The sequence below is a fragment of the Schistocerca piceifrons genome, chromosome 11 (assembly GCF_021461385.2).
Source record: "Schistocerca piceifrons isolate TAMUIC-IGC-003096 chromosome 11, iqSchPice1.1, whole genome shotgun sequence".
NCBI lineage: Eukaryota > Metazoa > Arthropoda > Insecta > Orthoptera > Acrididae > Schistocerca > Schistocerca piceifrons.
Window position 1 is genome coordinate 29,060,327 of NC_060148.1, and position 15,753 is coordinate 29,076,079.

The 15,753-nt window shown below is 41.4% G+C and overlaps 1 protein-coding gene across 1 annotated transcript in view; it reads left to right on the forward strand.

Annotated features, from left to right (window-relative positions):
- The window catches only part of LOC124719626 (mucin-19-like), a 367,770-nt gene that overhangs the window by 149,256 nt on the left and 202,761 nt on the right, over positions 1-15,753 (forward strand). The window contains exon 6 of the mRNA XM_047244842.1: positions 6,601-7,150. Coding sequence (XP_047100798.1) covers positions 6,601-7,150 — 550 coding nt within the window. The remainder of the gene's footprint in view (positions 1-6,600; positions 7,151-15,753) is intronic.

Below are 15,753 nucleotides of genomic sequence, written 5' to 3' on the forward strand. Positions count from 1 at the left end.
GAGTAGTGACTGCCGTATTGTGACGAGCCAGTTGCTCGGCCACCATTGACCAGACGTTTTCAGTTGGTGACAGATCTGGAGAATGTGCTGGCCAGGGCAGCAGTCGAACATTTTCTGCATCCAGAAAGACCCGTACAGGACCTGCAACGTGCATTATCCTGCTGAAATGGAGGGTTTCGCAGGGATCGAATGAAGGGTAGAGCCACGGGTGGTAACACATCTGAAATGTAACGTCCACTGTTCAAAGTGCCGTCAATGCGAACAAGAGGTGACCGAGACGTGTAACCAATGGCACCCCATACCGTCACGCCGGGTGATACACCATTACCTCGATGACGAGTACACGCTTCCAGTGCGCGTTCACCGCGATGTTGCCAAACACGGATGCGACCATCATGATGCTGTAAACAGAACCTGGAGTCATCCGAAAAAATAACGTTTTGCCATTCGTGCACCCAGGTTCGTCGTCGAGTGCACCATCGCAGGCGCTCCTGTCTGTGATGCAGCGTCAAGGGTAACTGCAGCCACGGTCTCCGAGCTGATAGTCCGTGCTGCTGGAAATGTCGTTGAAATGTTCGTGCAGATGGTTGTTGCCTTGCAGACGTGGATCGAGACTTGGCTGCATGATCCGTTACAGCCATGCGGATAAGATGGCTGTCATCTCAACTGCTAGTGATACGAGGCCGTTGGGATCCAGCACGGCATTCCGTATTACCCTCCTGAACCCACCGATTCCATATTCTGCTAACAGTCATTGGATCTCGACCGACGTGAGCAGCAATGTCGCGATACGATAAACCGCAATCGCGATAGGCTACAATCCGACCTTTATCAAAGCCGGAAACATGATGGTACGCATTTCTCCTCCTTAGACGAGGCACCACAACAACGTTTCACCAGGCAACGCCTGTCTACTGCTGTTTGTGTATGAGAAATCAGTTGGAAACTTTCCTCATGTCAGCACGTTGTAGGTATCGCCACTGGCACCAACCTTGTGTGAATGCTCTGAAAAGCCAATCATTTGCATATCGCAGCATCTTCTCCGTGTAGCTTTTACTTGTACTTATGTTGACAATGCAATGGCTTCCTTGCATCAGTGTTACACTTTGTGCTTCTGTGTAGTCTGGTGAAGGCCACCCGATGAAGTCTCTCACTGTTCAGAACTGGTGACTGCTTTTTGGGATGTTTTGTGATTATTATTGCAAAAAAGTAGAAGAAGAGAATTGGTCAGTTACACAGTCTTGATATTTTTTGGGAAATGTTGTTGATATGACTCCTCACTACTACTGTAAGATTCCTAAATCCACAACACCCATTGATATATTTATTTATACTTGTCTACATCTACATCCATACTCCGCAAGCCACCTGAAGGTGTGTGGCGGAGGGTGCGTTGAGCACCTCTATCGGTTCTCCCTTCTATTCCAGTCTCGTATTGTTCGTATTGTCGGTATGCCTCTGTGTGGGCTCTAATCTCTCTGATTTCATCCTCATGGTCTCTTCGCGAGATATACGTAGGAGGGAGCAATATACTGCTTGACTCTTCGGTGAAGGTATGTTCTCGAAACTTCAACAAAAGCCCGTACCGAGCTACTGAGCATCTCTCCTGCAGAGTCTTCCACTGGAGTTTATCTATCATCTCCGTAACGCTTTCGCAATTACTAAATGATCCTGTAACGAAGCGTGCTGCTCTCCGTTGGATCTTCTCTATGTCTTCTATCAACCCTATCTGGTACGGATCCCACACAGCTGAGCACTATTCGAGCAATGGGCGAACTAGCGTACTGTAACCTACTTCCTTTGTTTTCGGATTGCATTTCCTTAGGATTCTTCCAGTGAATCTCAGTCTGGCATCTGCTTTACCGACGACCAACTTTATATGATCATTCCATTTTAAATCACTCCTAATGCGTACTCCCAGATAATTTATGGAATTAGCTGCTTCCAGTTGCTGACCTGCTATATTGTAGCTAAATGATAAGGGATCTATCTTTTTATGTATTTGCAGCACATTACACTTGTCTACATTGAGATTCAATTGCCATTCCCTGCACCATGCGTCAATTCGTTGCAGATCCTCCTGCATTTCGGTAAATTTTTCATTGTTACAACCTCTCGATACACCACAGCATCATCCGCAAAAAGCCTCAGTGAACTTCCGATGTCATCCACAAGGTCATTTATGTATGTTGTGAATAGCAAAGGTCCTACGACACTACCCTGCGGCACACCTGAAATCACTCTTACTTCGGAAGACTTCTCTCCATTGAGAATGATATGTTGCGTTGTGTTATCTAGGAAATCTTCAATCCAATCACACAATTGGTCTGATAGTCCGTATGCTCTTAGTTTGTTCATTAAACGACTGTGGGGAGCTGTATCAAATGCCTGGAGGAAGTCAAGAAACACGGCATCTACCTGGGAACCCGTGTCTATGGCCCTCTGAGTCTCGTGGATGAATAGTGTAAGCTGGGTTTCACACGATCGTCTTTTTCTAAACCCGTGCTGTTTCCTACAGAGTAGATTTCTAGTCTCCAGAAAAGTCATTATACTCGAACATAATACGTGTTCCAAAATTCTACAACTGATCGATTTTAGAGATATAGGTGTATAGTTCTGCACATCAGTTCGACGTTCGTTCTTGAAAACGGCGATGACCTGTGCCCTTTTCCAATCTTTGGGAACACTATGCTCTTCTAGAGACCTACTGTACACCGCTGCAAGAAGGGGGCAAGTTCCTTGTGGTTACTGTTTGTCAAGGATTGCAGGGCCATGCTGGATGTTATGTCTGAGTTTTTTTTAAACTTTACAAATAACGAACACCTCGCCACATCAGTGTTGCCAACTTTGCACTAGGCAAAAACACTACAGTGCCATATTGAATACTGTACACCTCTGTGGTTGTCGAAGTGTTTGCTCGTTACTCCGACCAAAATTGCGGCGATACTGCTGCATCCAGCTGACGGATCCACTACGGACACTCGTGACATCAACCGAGTTACATGTCACAATTGTGGCCCGTCTTTTGATTCAAAATAACTTCCACAGAATTTTAAGTTTTGCTGATGATGAATTGTATGGCTAATTCAGTGCACCTAAATGACATTCAGAGCCACTCACAAATAGGCAGTTCTCTTTGAATGCAAATCATGTTTGTAATAGATTTATTGAAAGGCAGTGGGAGGGCTAAGAAAACAATGTTCACTAGAAAAATAAAAATCATACAGTACAGTAACATTCTGTTCATCAAATAATTACATTTGACCACAGGATTATGAAACTGAAATTAGATTTTGTGTAGGCAAAGTATTATGAGAGTTATCACTGTATCTTCGTCGACGTTTTGAGCAATTAATAGTAATCGAAACATTGCCTTTTAAGGAAATCTAGTTATAAGAATTGAGGTATTTTGTCCTTGTATTTGCCCTGAGATACAACTGACTCAAGAGACGTTTGTAAAACAGTGTCAAAATTAACTTCGGCAGCATTCTTGTATCAGGATTTACAGTACTGATTAATTGAAGGTGTCCCCAACACTACTTATTATATTAGTACAAGTAAGAGGTGGTTATGGCTTCCAACATATTTTAATAAAGATGGTGATCATTTTTAAAAGACAAACTTGAAAGAAATGAAGAAAACTGATCAAGTAAAAAGATTTATATGGAAAGGAATGGACAATTTCAGTCAACATTATGTAGCAGCAGAAAGACTTCCATGTAACACTACAGGCAAATTTTACTTTGTGAACATTTTAGGTTATACTTTACAAAGGAGATTCCATCTGAAGCAGTCAGTTTTGAATAGACGGAGTGGTCGAATTGATCTCACATTTATGTAAATGGCAGCGAGTTCAACAGAATTATGTAACAATCTCTGCTAACGAGGATACTGCATGTCACACATTTTTTACACTCTAGGAAACAGATTGCTCACACTTGACCCACATAGCTAATGTGTTATGTCTAATCTCTGCTGACAATGATACAGTGTGTCACACATTTTTGACAGTCTAGGAAACAGATTCCTCACACTTAACCCTTCACTCCATTGCTTTGCAGATGTGCAAAGCAAAGTTTCAACTCTCTTTTCGCCATTGTTCTTGAAGTTTAATGCTTGAAACTGCTTTGCTGATGTGCTATGTTGTATTATGACGGTAACTGATAAGATTCTGCCACTAGAATGCGCTACTGGGTGTATGGTGTGCCACTGTGTGTTGCTGTGAGTAGCATTGTAAGTCAGGCTGACATTGCTCTCTTTTGACAATGATTGTTAGTAGTTGAATGGAAGAACACGTGAATGCAAAAAAATTGTAGTGCTTCTAAAACCTTTGGAGAGTATTCTGCTCCGTTCATCTCGTATTTCTGCTTATAAATATGTGAGTAGTATACAAATGAATTTCGTTTGCTTATGTGCAGTAGTGCGTAATAACACTTCTATCCACAATCGAACGATGATAGTGTTTCCTTATTTCTGCTTTTTTCAAGTTTATTGTGATAATACGAGCACTGTAACGGAGTCATTCTCGTATTTCGACAATGGACGACGTAAAGTGATGACGTATGAAGAATTTGTGGCCCTAGAGTGCCCTTCTGGCAGTGAAGACGAGTTAGATTTTGACAATTCACATGCAGACCCGACAGTAAACATAAATTATCTGGGATCTGCAGATAGTGATAGCTAATGTAGTTAATACACATAATTCAAATAATTATTGTTTGAAGGATGATGAGAATGAAGCTGTTGCTGATGCACGGGCACCACAAGCTTTTGCATTGTGCAAAGTGTCAGTGACAAAAACTGCTTTCTTGCATTCCATAGTGTTTAAGACATGTGTCTTTCATTAATTTTCGAATATGTCATTAATTCTTTCATATCTGTTGTTAATTTGACACAAAAAAAAATATTTTTGACAGTTAATAACCTTTTTGTGTGAAAACTTCACACGGTTTTGCATATGTGCAAAGTGTCACTTATGAGTGTATATGATAAGTTTCCCACAGTTTTGCATAAATGCAAACTGAATAAAAATAATTTTTTTTCTGAATTAAAAACATCTTATTTTTTTCAACGTTTTTCCTGACATCTACATCTGCATCTACGTGATTACTCTGCTATTCACAATAAAGTGCCTGGCAGAGGGCTCAATGAACCACCTTCAAGCCACCTTCACTCTTGAACGGCACGAGGGGAAACAAGCACTTAAATTTTCCAGTGGGAGACCTGATTTCTTTTATTTTATCGTGGTGATCATTTCTCCTTATGCAGGTGGGTGCCAACAGAATGTTTTCGCAATCGGAGGAGAAAACTGGTGACTGAACTTTCATGAGAAGATCCCGTCGCAACGAAAAACGCCTAGGTTTTAATGATTGCCACTCCAATTCACATATCATGTCTGTGACACTATCTCACCTATTTCGCAGTAATACAAAACGAGCTGCCCTTCTTTGTGCTTTTTCGATGTCATCTGTCAGTCCCACCTGATGCAAATCCCACACCGCACAGCAATACTCCAGAATAGGGCGGACAAGCGTGGTGTAAGCAGTCTCTTTAGTACACCTGTTGCACCTTCTGCCTGAACGCATGCGTGCACGCGCTGTAGCATGTTCTGTTTCTACATCTACATCTACGTGATTACTCTGCTATTCACAATAAAGTGCCTGGCAGAGGGTTCAATGAACAACCTTCAAGCTGTCTCTCTACCGTTCCACTCTCGAACGGAACGCAGGAAAAACGAGCACTTCAATTTTTCAGTGCGAGCCCTGATTTCTCTTATTTTATCGTGATGATCATTTCTCCCTATGTAGGTGGGTGCTAACAGTGTGCTCTTGCAATCGTAGGAGATAACTGGTGATTGAAATTTCATGAGAAGATCCCGTCGCGACGAAAAACGCCTTTGTTTTAGTGACTGCCGCTCCAATTCACGTATCATGTCTGTGGCACTATTTCACCTATTTCACGATAATATAAAACGAGCTGCCCTTCTTTGTACTTTCTCGATGTCATCCATCAGTCCCACCTGATGTCGATCCCACACCGCACAGCAGTACTCCAGAATGGTGTAAGCAGTCTCTTTGGTAGACCTGTTGCACCTTCTGAGTGTTCTGCCAATGAATCGCACTCTTTGGTTTGCTCTACCCACAATATTATCTATTTGATCATTCCAATTTAGGTTATTTGTAATTGTAATCCCTAAGTATTTATTTGAATTTACAGCCTTCAGATTTGAGTGACTTATCACCTAATCGAAATGTAGTGGATTACTTTTAGTACTCTAGTGAATAACTTCACACTTTTCTTTATTCAGTGTCAATTGCCACTTTTCGCACCATACAGATATGTTATTTAAAACATTTTGCAATTCGTTTTGGTCATCTGATGACTTTACAAGACGGTAATTGACAGCATCATCTGGAAACAATGTAAGACGGCTATTCAGATTGTCTCCTACGTCGTTAATATCCTTGAACAATTTGAAATACAAAAAAAAAAAAATATTTTAACTTCTAAAAAAAAAGTGTGTAATGAAGGGTTAACTCACACAGCTGATGTGTTATGCCTGCAGAAAACTAGAACCCTACATGCCACATCTTATTACAGGTCACCAAACGAGTGCTGTGGGTGGCCGAGACAGAGCCGGCGGCAGCAGAAAAACCGCAGCCTCCGACAGCAGGTGACGGAGGAGCGGCCGACCCGTCGTCTCCGCCAAAGTCCGCCCGCGTCTTCATCTCGCTCAGCCCCCGCTCCGTCGAGAAGCTCGTCTCCGGGCAGCGGGCTCCCAGAGCTGACACGAAGAGTGCTCCCGTGACACGGCCCCAGCAGAACGGCAATGCAGCGACCGACAGAGCTGGCGACACCTCGAGACCGGCGGTCGGCCGCGACAGGCCGGATGGAGCTGCCGGCTCCCCGGCCGGACGGCGACCTGGGCCGCGACCGGCGGTCCCCGCGGTGAAGCCCTCCGTGACTCCGAGGAAGGACACCGTCGCACCAGATCGCACTGCGGCGGTGTCCCGAGAAGCTTCCGTGCCACAGGGGAAAGTGTCGAGCCCTGCAGAGCTGGCAGGTCCGAGAGGAGGTTCGCTGGCGAAGGCTCCCGGTAAAGCACAGAGACCTGAACCTGGTGCGAATCTGCCCACCACTCCTAAGACAGGTACGTACTCTCACAGCCAGTCTGCATCTCGTAATTAGATTAGATTAGATTAGTTTTTCGTTCCACAGATCCGTGCTGAGGAGATCATCGTGGATGTGGAACGTGTCAATATCTTCTTCTTCTTCTTCTTTTTTTTTTTTTTTTTTTAATGCTACTGGCCTGCTAAGAACTATAGGGGAAAGATATAAGGAAAAGGGTAGAGAAATCTTTGCTGTCTTTATAGATTTAGAAAAGGCTTTTGATGGAGTTCAGTGGAACAAGCTGATGGATATCTTGAAGAGGAAAGGAGTAGATTGGAAAGAGAGACGACTGATACAGAACATATATTTACACCAGAAAGTAAGGATAAGGATTGGAAATGAAATGTCAGAAGGAAGCAGCATTGGACGAGGTGTTAGACAAGGTTGTTGCCTTTCCCCACTGTTGTTTAACGTATACCTCGAAGAGATTACTGCGAATAGTTTAGATGGGAAAAGAGGAATATGTGTTGGTGGAAAGAGAATAGCATGTATAAGATTTGCTGATGACACGGTATTCGTGGCAGAAAGTGAGCAGACAGTCAATAACATGCTCAAAGATCTGAATGGAGCTTGTGTGGAATATGGGCTGCAAATAAACATAGCAAAAACAAAGAGTATGGTCATCACTGCAAGACGCAGACTGTCCAATATTAAAATAGGACAATCTACCGTTAGACAAGTAAGTCAATTTAAATATCCTTGAAGCACAATAACTGAAGACTTGAGATGTCTCCAGGAGGTCAAAACTCGAATTGCCATAGCGAAGGAGGCATTCAATAGAAAGAGGAGACGCTTATGTGGCAAATTAGATAAAGATCTAAGGAAAAGGTCTGGCAAATGTTTTGTCTGGAGTGTGGCACTATATGGGGCAGAAACATGGACACTGAGACGAGAGGATGAAAAAAAGGTTAGAAGCATTTGAGATGTGGATGTGGAGGAGAATGGAGAGAATAAGCTGGATGGAAAGAGTGAGTAATGAAAGAGTACTGGAAAGGGTTGGTGAGAGAAGATGTCTGCTGAAGGTTATAAGAGAAAGGAAAACTGGTTGGGACATTCATTGAGAAGGGAGTGCTTGCTAGCAGATGCTTTGGAAGGATTGATTTGTGGGAGAAGGCTGAGAGGAAGAAGGAGATACAAGGTGATAGACGACATAAAGGGAAGAGGAAATTATGCAGACCTGCAGAGGATGGCAGAAGACCGGACAGCCTGGAGAACTACCATGTGAAAACCTGCCTTTAGGCAGAACACTGATGATGACGACGATTTAAAAAAAGCTGAAATAACAATACTAATAGTATGAATATATACAATACATCATTTGTTTCTATTAAGAAAATTAGTCAATGGAGTAGAAGTTGTTGGCCACTAGTAAATCTTTCAGGCTCCTTTTAAACTGATCTTTATTTGTAACTAAATTTTTTATGTTTACTGGCAAATTATTGAAGATGAGTGTTCCTGAGTAGTGGACCCCTTTTTGAACTGAAGTAAGTGCTTAGAAGTCCTTGTGCAGATCATTTTTGTTCCTGGTATTGTATGTATGAACTGAGCTGTTTGTTGGAAAAAAAAGAGATATATTATTCAGGACAAATTTCATTAATGAGTAAATATACTGAGAGGCAGTAGTTAGTATACCCAGTTCATTGGAGAGGTTTCTACAGGACATCTGTGAATTTACTCCACAAATAATACGTATTACACGCTTTTGGACTCTGAAAACCTTTGTTTGACGTGAAGAGTTACCCCAAAATATTATACCGTATGACATGGAATGAAAGCAGGCAAAGTATGCAAGCTCTTTCATTTTTATGTCGCCCATGTCTGCTGTCACTCGAATTGCAAATACAGATTTGTTAAGGCGTTTCTGCAGTTCTGTGGTGTGCTCCTCCCAACTGAATTTATTATAAAGTTGTAATCTCAGGAATTTAAGACTGTCAACCTGTTCTATCTGCTCTTCTTCATACTTTATGCATATGCTGGTTGGAAACCTCTTACAGGTTCTGAATTGCATATAGTGAGTCTTTTCGAAGTTTAATGTCAGTGAGTTGGCTTTAAACCATTTATTAATATCCATGAAAATATCATTAGCAGATCTTTCTAGAACTACACTCGACATACTATTTATTGCAATACTTGTGTCATCTGCACAAAACGAACGCTGCTTCTGGCAGTGTAACTGATGAGAGATCATTAATTTACACAAGAAAAAGCAATGGCCCTAAGATGGATCCTTGTGGGACACCACATGTAATTTCTTCCCATTCTGATGATGACTGACCAATTAATTCACTAGTCCCTTGCATTGACATCCTTTGTTTCCTGTTAACGAGGTATGACTTGAACCATTTTGCAGCACTGCCCGTGGCACCATAGAATTCTAATTTATTTAAAAGGATGTTGTGGTTCACACAATCAAATGCGTTTGACAAATCACAGAAAATACCTGCTGCTTGTAACTTGCTATTTAATGAATTAAGTACAATTTCACTGTATGTGTAAATAGCCTTCTCGATATCAGAACCCTTCAGAAACACAAACTGTGTTCTTGATAATATGTTATTTGTGGTCAGATGGTTGAGAAGCTGCTTGTACATTACTTTTTCTAAAATTTTTGAGACTGCTGGCACCTTTCTAGTATATATCGGGCGCTAATGACCATAGAAGTTTTGCGCCCTAAAACCAAAACAAAAAAAAAAAAAAAACAAAAAAAAAATAAACCTTTCTAGTATAACCCTACTCTGTTAAAACACGGCCAAAATTTAGATGTTTTCATAAAATTCATTCAGCGGGTGGCCGACTTGGCAGATTAACACAAAAACATCACTGTATGCCAGCAATGAATCGGACATTGTTAAATCAATAATAAAAACTCATTACTTCAGCATCTACATGCATATCCACATCTGTATTCCACAAGCCCTCTTACAGTGTGTGACAGAGAGTACTTTCTGTACCGTGTCACTTCGTCCTTTTGCTGTTCCAGTCCCACTTCATTCGTGGGAAGAATGATTGCTGATAAGCTTCTGTGTGGGCTTAATATCTCTTACTTTACCTTGATGTTCTGTTTGTGAGGTATATGTAGGAGAGAGCAATGTATTTGTTTTCTCTTCTAGAGACATCTCCCTCTGAATTTCTACAACAAACCTAATTAAATAAAAACAATTAACTTCAAAAAAATTAAATTTTTTCTTAAGAAACTAGATATCTTGGGAAACGATTAACATCTCATTTCTATAAATAATTTAACAATAATTAGGATACATTAACTATAAATTATTTATAAATCAACCCAAATCGAGACAAGTAAATTAAATATTAAAATTTTGATAAACCCTGATACAAAAGGTACAATAAATAAAATCTACTTTTAAAAATTTAAAATAATATTTCATAAAACAATTACATTACCAATAAACTATAATCTAAAAAATCAATTCTACAAAATATACTAAGACAAAATTCGACAAAATTATTTTTATTAAATAATTAAATAAACAAAAAATAAATATAATAAAATAAATAATCAAGACATCCTGATTTGCACAGAAAAATTTTCAGTGTAAATGAAACACTTTACTAATAAGTTATATCTTGAAACTCTTCCTAGATACACTTTGCAGTACATCTACTATGTTACGACTTATCTCATCTAAATTGAAGCTACATTAGAATAATAAAATAGAATAATCAATAATGAGAGCGACGGGCGATGTGTACACACCTCAGAGCCAATATCAGTTAAATTAAATTACTATCAAATCCACCTTCATTAATATTATTTCACCATCAAATCCGTTATAAACAAAAATCTATTGTAACCCACCTCCTCTTAACTATAAGCTGCACCTTGACCTGAAATATTTTATAATTATAAATCTTGAGAATTATAACTCTAAAAAGAATCTCTGATAACGGAGATATACAAACAAATTAAGTAGAGTAAATCGTGTATTATCAATCACGGGGTAGGTTCCTCTGAATGGAATGAGATACCGCCAAATTCTTTGGGTTTAAAGACCTTAGCTAATAGTACCCTGGTAAATATAATTAACATTTAAAATAATAGGGTATCTAATCCTAGTTTATTATTTAAATTTCACAGATTCATAAAAAGAGCTATAAATAAATTTTAACATTTCACCTTACAAATCTATATTTTAACCCTAAAAATATAAACAACTGTTTTAACCAATAATATTCACTTGTATCAATCGTATAACAGCAGCTGCTGGCACGAATTATGCCGATACTAAATCAATTGCTAAATCCAAAATCACTTGATAATTAAATCAAATTACTGCAAAAAGAACATTTAGTTTAACAAAACTTAATATAATACAAAGAAAAAGTGAATAAACAAGCAAGAATAAAACTTTTAAAAACAAAATAAGAAATTTGAAAATTTATAAAATTAAGAAAAAATAAAAGATTCAAATATTTAAAGAAAAAAAACACAAAAAATGACAAAAAAAGAAACGCACCCCCGAATGACCACAACAACTTCTCTATTATATATAAATAAAGATTAATATGGAACATGTATACCACTCCTCCAGCATCTGCTGCTGGAGTTGAGTGAGCATCTCCATGACACTTTCATGACTACTAAATGAACCTGCAATAAAACACAGTACTTTTTTTTATCTTCTTTATTTCTACTATCAGACTTACACTATGTGATCAAAAGTATCCCCAAAAACATACGTTTTTCATATTAGGTGCATTGTGCTGTCACCTACTGCCACATACTCCATATCATCGACCTCCGTACTCACTCGACATCATGAGATAGCAGAGCAGAATGGGATGCTCCGCAGAACTCGTGGACTTTGAACGTGATCAGGTGATTGGGTGTCACTTGTGTCATATCTCTGTACATGGATTTTCCACACTCCTAAACATCCCTAGATTCACTGTTTGTGATGTGATACTGAAGTTGAAATGTGAAAACAGAAAAGTGTACAGGCCGACCTTGTCTGTTGACTGACAGAGGCCGCCGACAGATGAAGAGGGTCGTGATGTGTTATCTATTGAGACCATCACACAGGAATTCCAAACTGCATCAGGATCCACTGCAAGTACTATGACAGTTGGAAGGAGGTGAGAAAACTTGGATTTCGTGGTCAATCGCCTCCTCATAAGCCACACATCACACCGGTAAATGCCAAACGACGCCTCGCTTGGTGTAAGGAGCGAAAACATAGGGTGATTGAACAGAGTAAAAACGTTGTGTCTACATCTACATGATTACTCTGCAATTCACATTTAAGTGCTTGGCAGAGGGTTCATCGAACCACAATCATACTATTTCTCTACCATTCCACTCCCGAACAGCACGCTGGAAAAACAAACACCTAAACCTTTCTGTTCGAGCTCTGATTTCTCTAATTTTATTTTGATGATCATTCCTACCTATGTAGGTTGGCCTCAACAAAATATTTTCGCATTCAGAAGAGAAAGTTGGTGACTGAAATTTCGTAAATAGATCTCACCGCGACGAAAAACGTCTTTGCTTTAACGACTTCCATCCCAACTCGCGTATCATATCTGCCACACTCTCTCCCCTATTACGTGATAATACAAAATGAGCTGCCCTTCTTTGCACCCTTTCGATGTCCTCTGTCAATCGCACCTGGTAAGGATCCCACACCGCGCAGCAATATTCTAACAGAGGACGAACGAGTGTAGTGTAAGCTGTCTCTTTAGTGGACTTGTTGCATCTCCCAAGTGTCCTGCCAATGAAACGCAACCTTTGGCTCACCTTCCCCTCAATATTATCTATGTGGTCTTTCCAACTGAAGTTGTTCGTAATTTTAACACCCAGGTACTTAGTTGAATTGACAGCCTCGAGAATTGTACTATTTATCGAGTAATCGAATTCCAACGGATTTCTTTTGGAACTCGTGTGGATCACCTCACACTTTTGGTTATTTAGCGTCAACTGCCACCTGCCACACCGTACAGCAATCTTTTCTAAATCACTTTGCAACTGATACTGGTCTTCAGATGATCTTACTAGACGGTAAATTACAGCATCATCTGCGAGCAACCTAAGAGAACTGCTCAGATTGTCACCCAGGTCATTTATATAGATCAGGAACAGCAGAGGTCCCAGGACGCTTCCCTGGGGAACACCTGATATCACTTCAGCTTTACTCGATGATTTGCCTGTGGAGTGACAAATCATGGTACACAATATGGCGATACGAGGCCAGGGTGTGAGTATGGCGAATGCTCGGTGAACGTCATCTGCCAGCGTGTGTAGTGTCAGCAGTAAAATTCGGAAGTGATGGTGTTATGGTGTAGTCGTGTTTTTCATGGAGGGGGCTTACACCCCTTGTTCTGTTGCATAGTACTATCACAACGCAGGCCTACATTGATGTATTAAGTACCTTGCTTCCCACTGTTGAAGAGCAATTTGGCGACTGCATCTGTCAACACGATTGAGCCACTGTTCATAATGAACAGCCTGTGGCGAAGTGGTTAGACGACAGTAACATCCCTGTAATGGACTGGCCTGCACAGAGCCCTGACCTGAATCCAATGGAACACATTTGGGATGTTTTGGAACGCCGACTTCGTGCCAGGCCACGTTGACCGACATCAGTACCTCTCCTCAGTGCAGCACTCCTTGAATAATGGGCTGCCATTCCCGAAGAAACCTTTCAGCACCTGAATGAGTGTATGCCTGCGAGAGTGAAAGCTGTCATCAAGGCTAAATGTGGGCAAACACCATATTGAATTCCAGCATTACTAATGGAGAATGCCAGGCAGTGGTCAAGTCATTTTCAGCCAGGCATCCATATACTTTCGATCACATAGTGTATCTCCGTATTCGAATACGCATGTCCATGCCAGTGTTTTTGGCACTTCAGCGTAGTTATGTTAGCTGCTGATGCATCGTGTATACCAATGGTATTAATGCCTTCAGCATCAGCTGAGGCCTGAGGATCGTGTATTGAAGGGCCAAAACTGGTAGCCATATGATAAATGGCATCATAAGGTTGGCTGTACGTGTTTCATTTTCTTACAATTTTACTGGGTTACCCTGATCCTCCGTGTCCTGTGCCGTAGGACTTGTCCAGACACAGGTCAGGTGGTCGGCATTGCGATTTGCACAAGTTGGACGTGGTTTTGCCAGCAGGTGGAGGAGAGAGTGTATCGGATATGAATCAGAGGCTGAGGAGCAGTATTCAAGTGTTGGTTGAACGAGTTTTTTGTGATCTCTCTCCTTTCTGAGTGAACTACATTTCCTCAGAATTCTTCCAAATCTATTTGGCATCTGCCTTAATTGTGGCTGATTTTATGCAGTTGTTCCACTTCAGATCACTTCGTGCACATATGTATATAGACTGAAGCAGTGAGTGAAAATTTGTGCCGAGGCCAGGAATCGAACCCTGCTCTCCTGCTTATTAGGCATGTGCGTCAGCCACTAAGACACCTCAGTGCAGTGGTTCACACAACTGCACACATAACCTTGGCACACCTCCATCCTTGATCCAAATTCTTACTGCCTCCCACATCTACTTTAAATTCCCCCTTACACATGAACAGAATTTCTGAGGCTCTCCATGTTCTGGAATAGCACCTCTGCATCAAACATAAGTGGGGGATCCAGCCAAACTTTGTACAAATTTGCCCTCACAGCCTCAGTCTACACTACTGTCCATTAAAATTGCTACACCACGAAGATGACGTGCTACAGATGCAAAATTTAGCTGACAGGAAGAAGATGCTACAACGTGCTGACATGAGGAATGTTTCCAACCGGTTTCTCATACACAAACAGCAGTTGACCGGCGTTGCTTGGTGAAACGTTGTTGTGATCCCTCGTGTAAGGAGGAGAAATGGGTTCCAACACGATTCCAACTTTGATAAAGGTCGGATTGTAGCCTATTGCGATTGCGGTTTATCGCATTGCGACATTGCTGCTCGCGTTGGTCGAGATCCGATGACTGTTAGCAGAATATGGAATCGGTGGGTTCAGGAGGGTAATACGGAACGCCGTGCTGGATCCCTACGGCCTCAGCAGTCGAGATGACAGGCATCTTATCCGCACGGCTGTAACGGATCGTGCAGCCACGTCTCGATCCCTGAGTCAACAGATGGGGACGTTTGCAACGCAACAACCATCTGCATGAACAGTTCGACGACGTTTGCAGCAGCACGGTCTATCAGCTCGGAGACCGTGGCTGCGGTTACCCTTGACGCTGCATCACAGACAGGAACACCTGTGGTGGTGTACTCGACGACGAACCTAGGTGCACGAATGGCAAAACATCATTTTTTCGGATGAATTCAGGTTCTGTTTACAGCATCATGATGGTCACAACCGTGTTTGGCGACATCGCGGTGAACGCACATTGGAAGCGTGTATTCGTCATTGCCATACTGGCGCATCATCTGGCGTGATGGTATGGGGTGCCATTGGTTACACGTCTCAGTCACCTCTTGTTCGCATTGACGGCACTTTGAACAGTGGACGTTACATTTCAGATGTGTTACGTCCTGTGGCTCTACCCTTCATTCGATCCCTGCGAAACCATACATTTCGGCAGGATAATGCATGACCGCATGTTGCAGGTC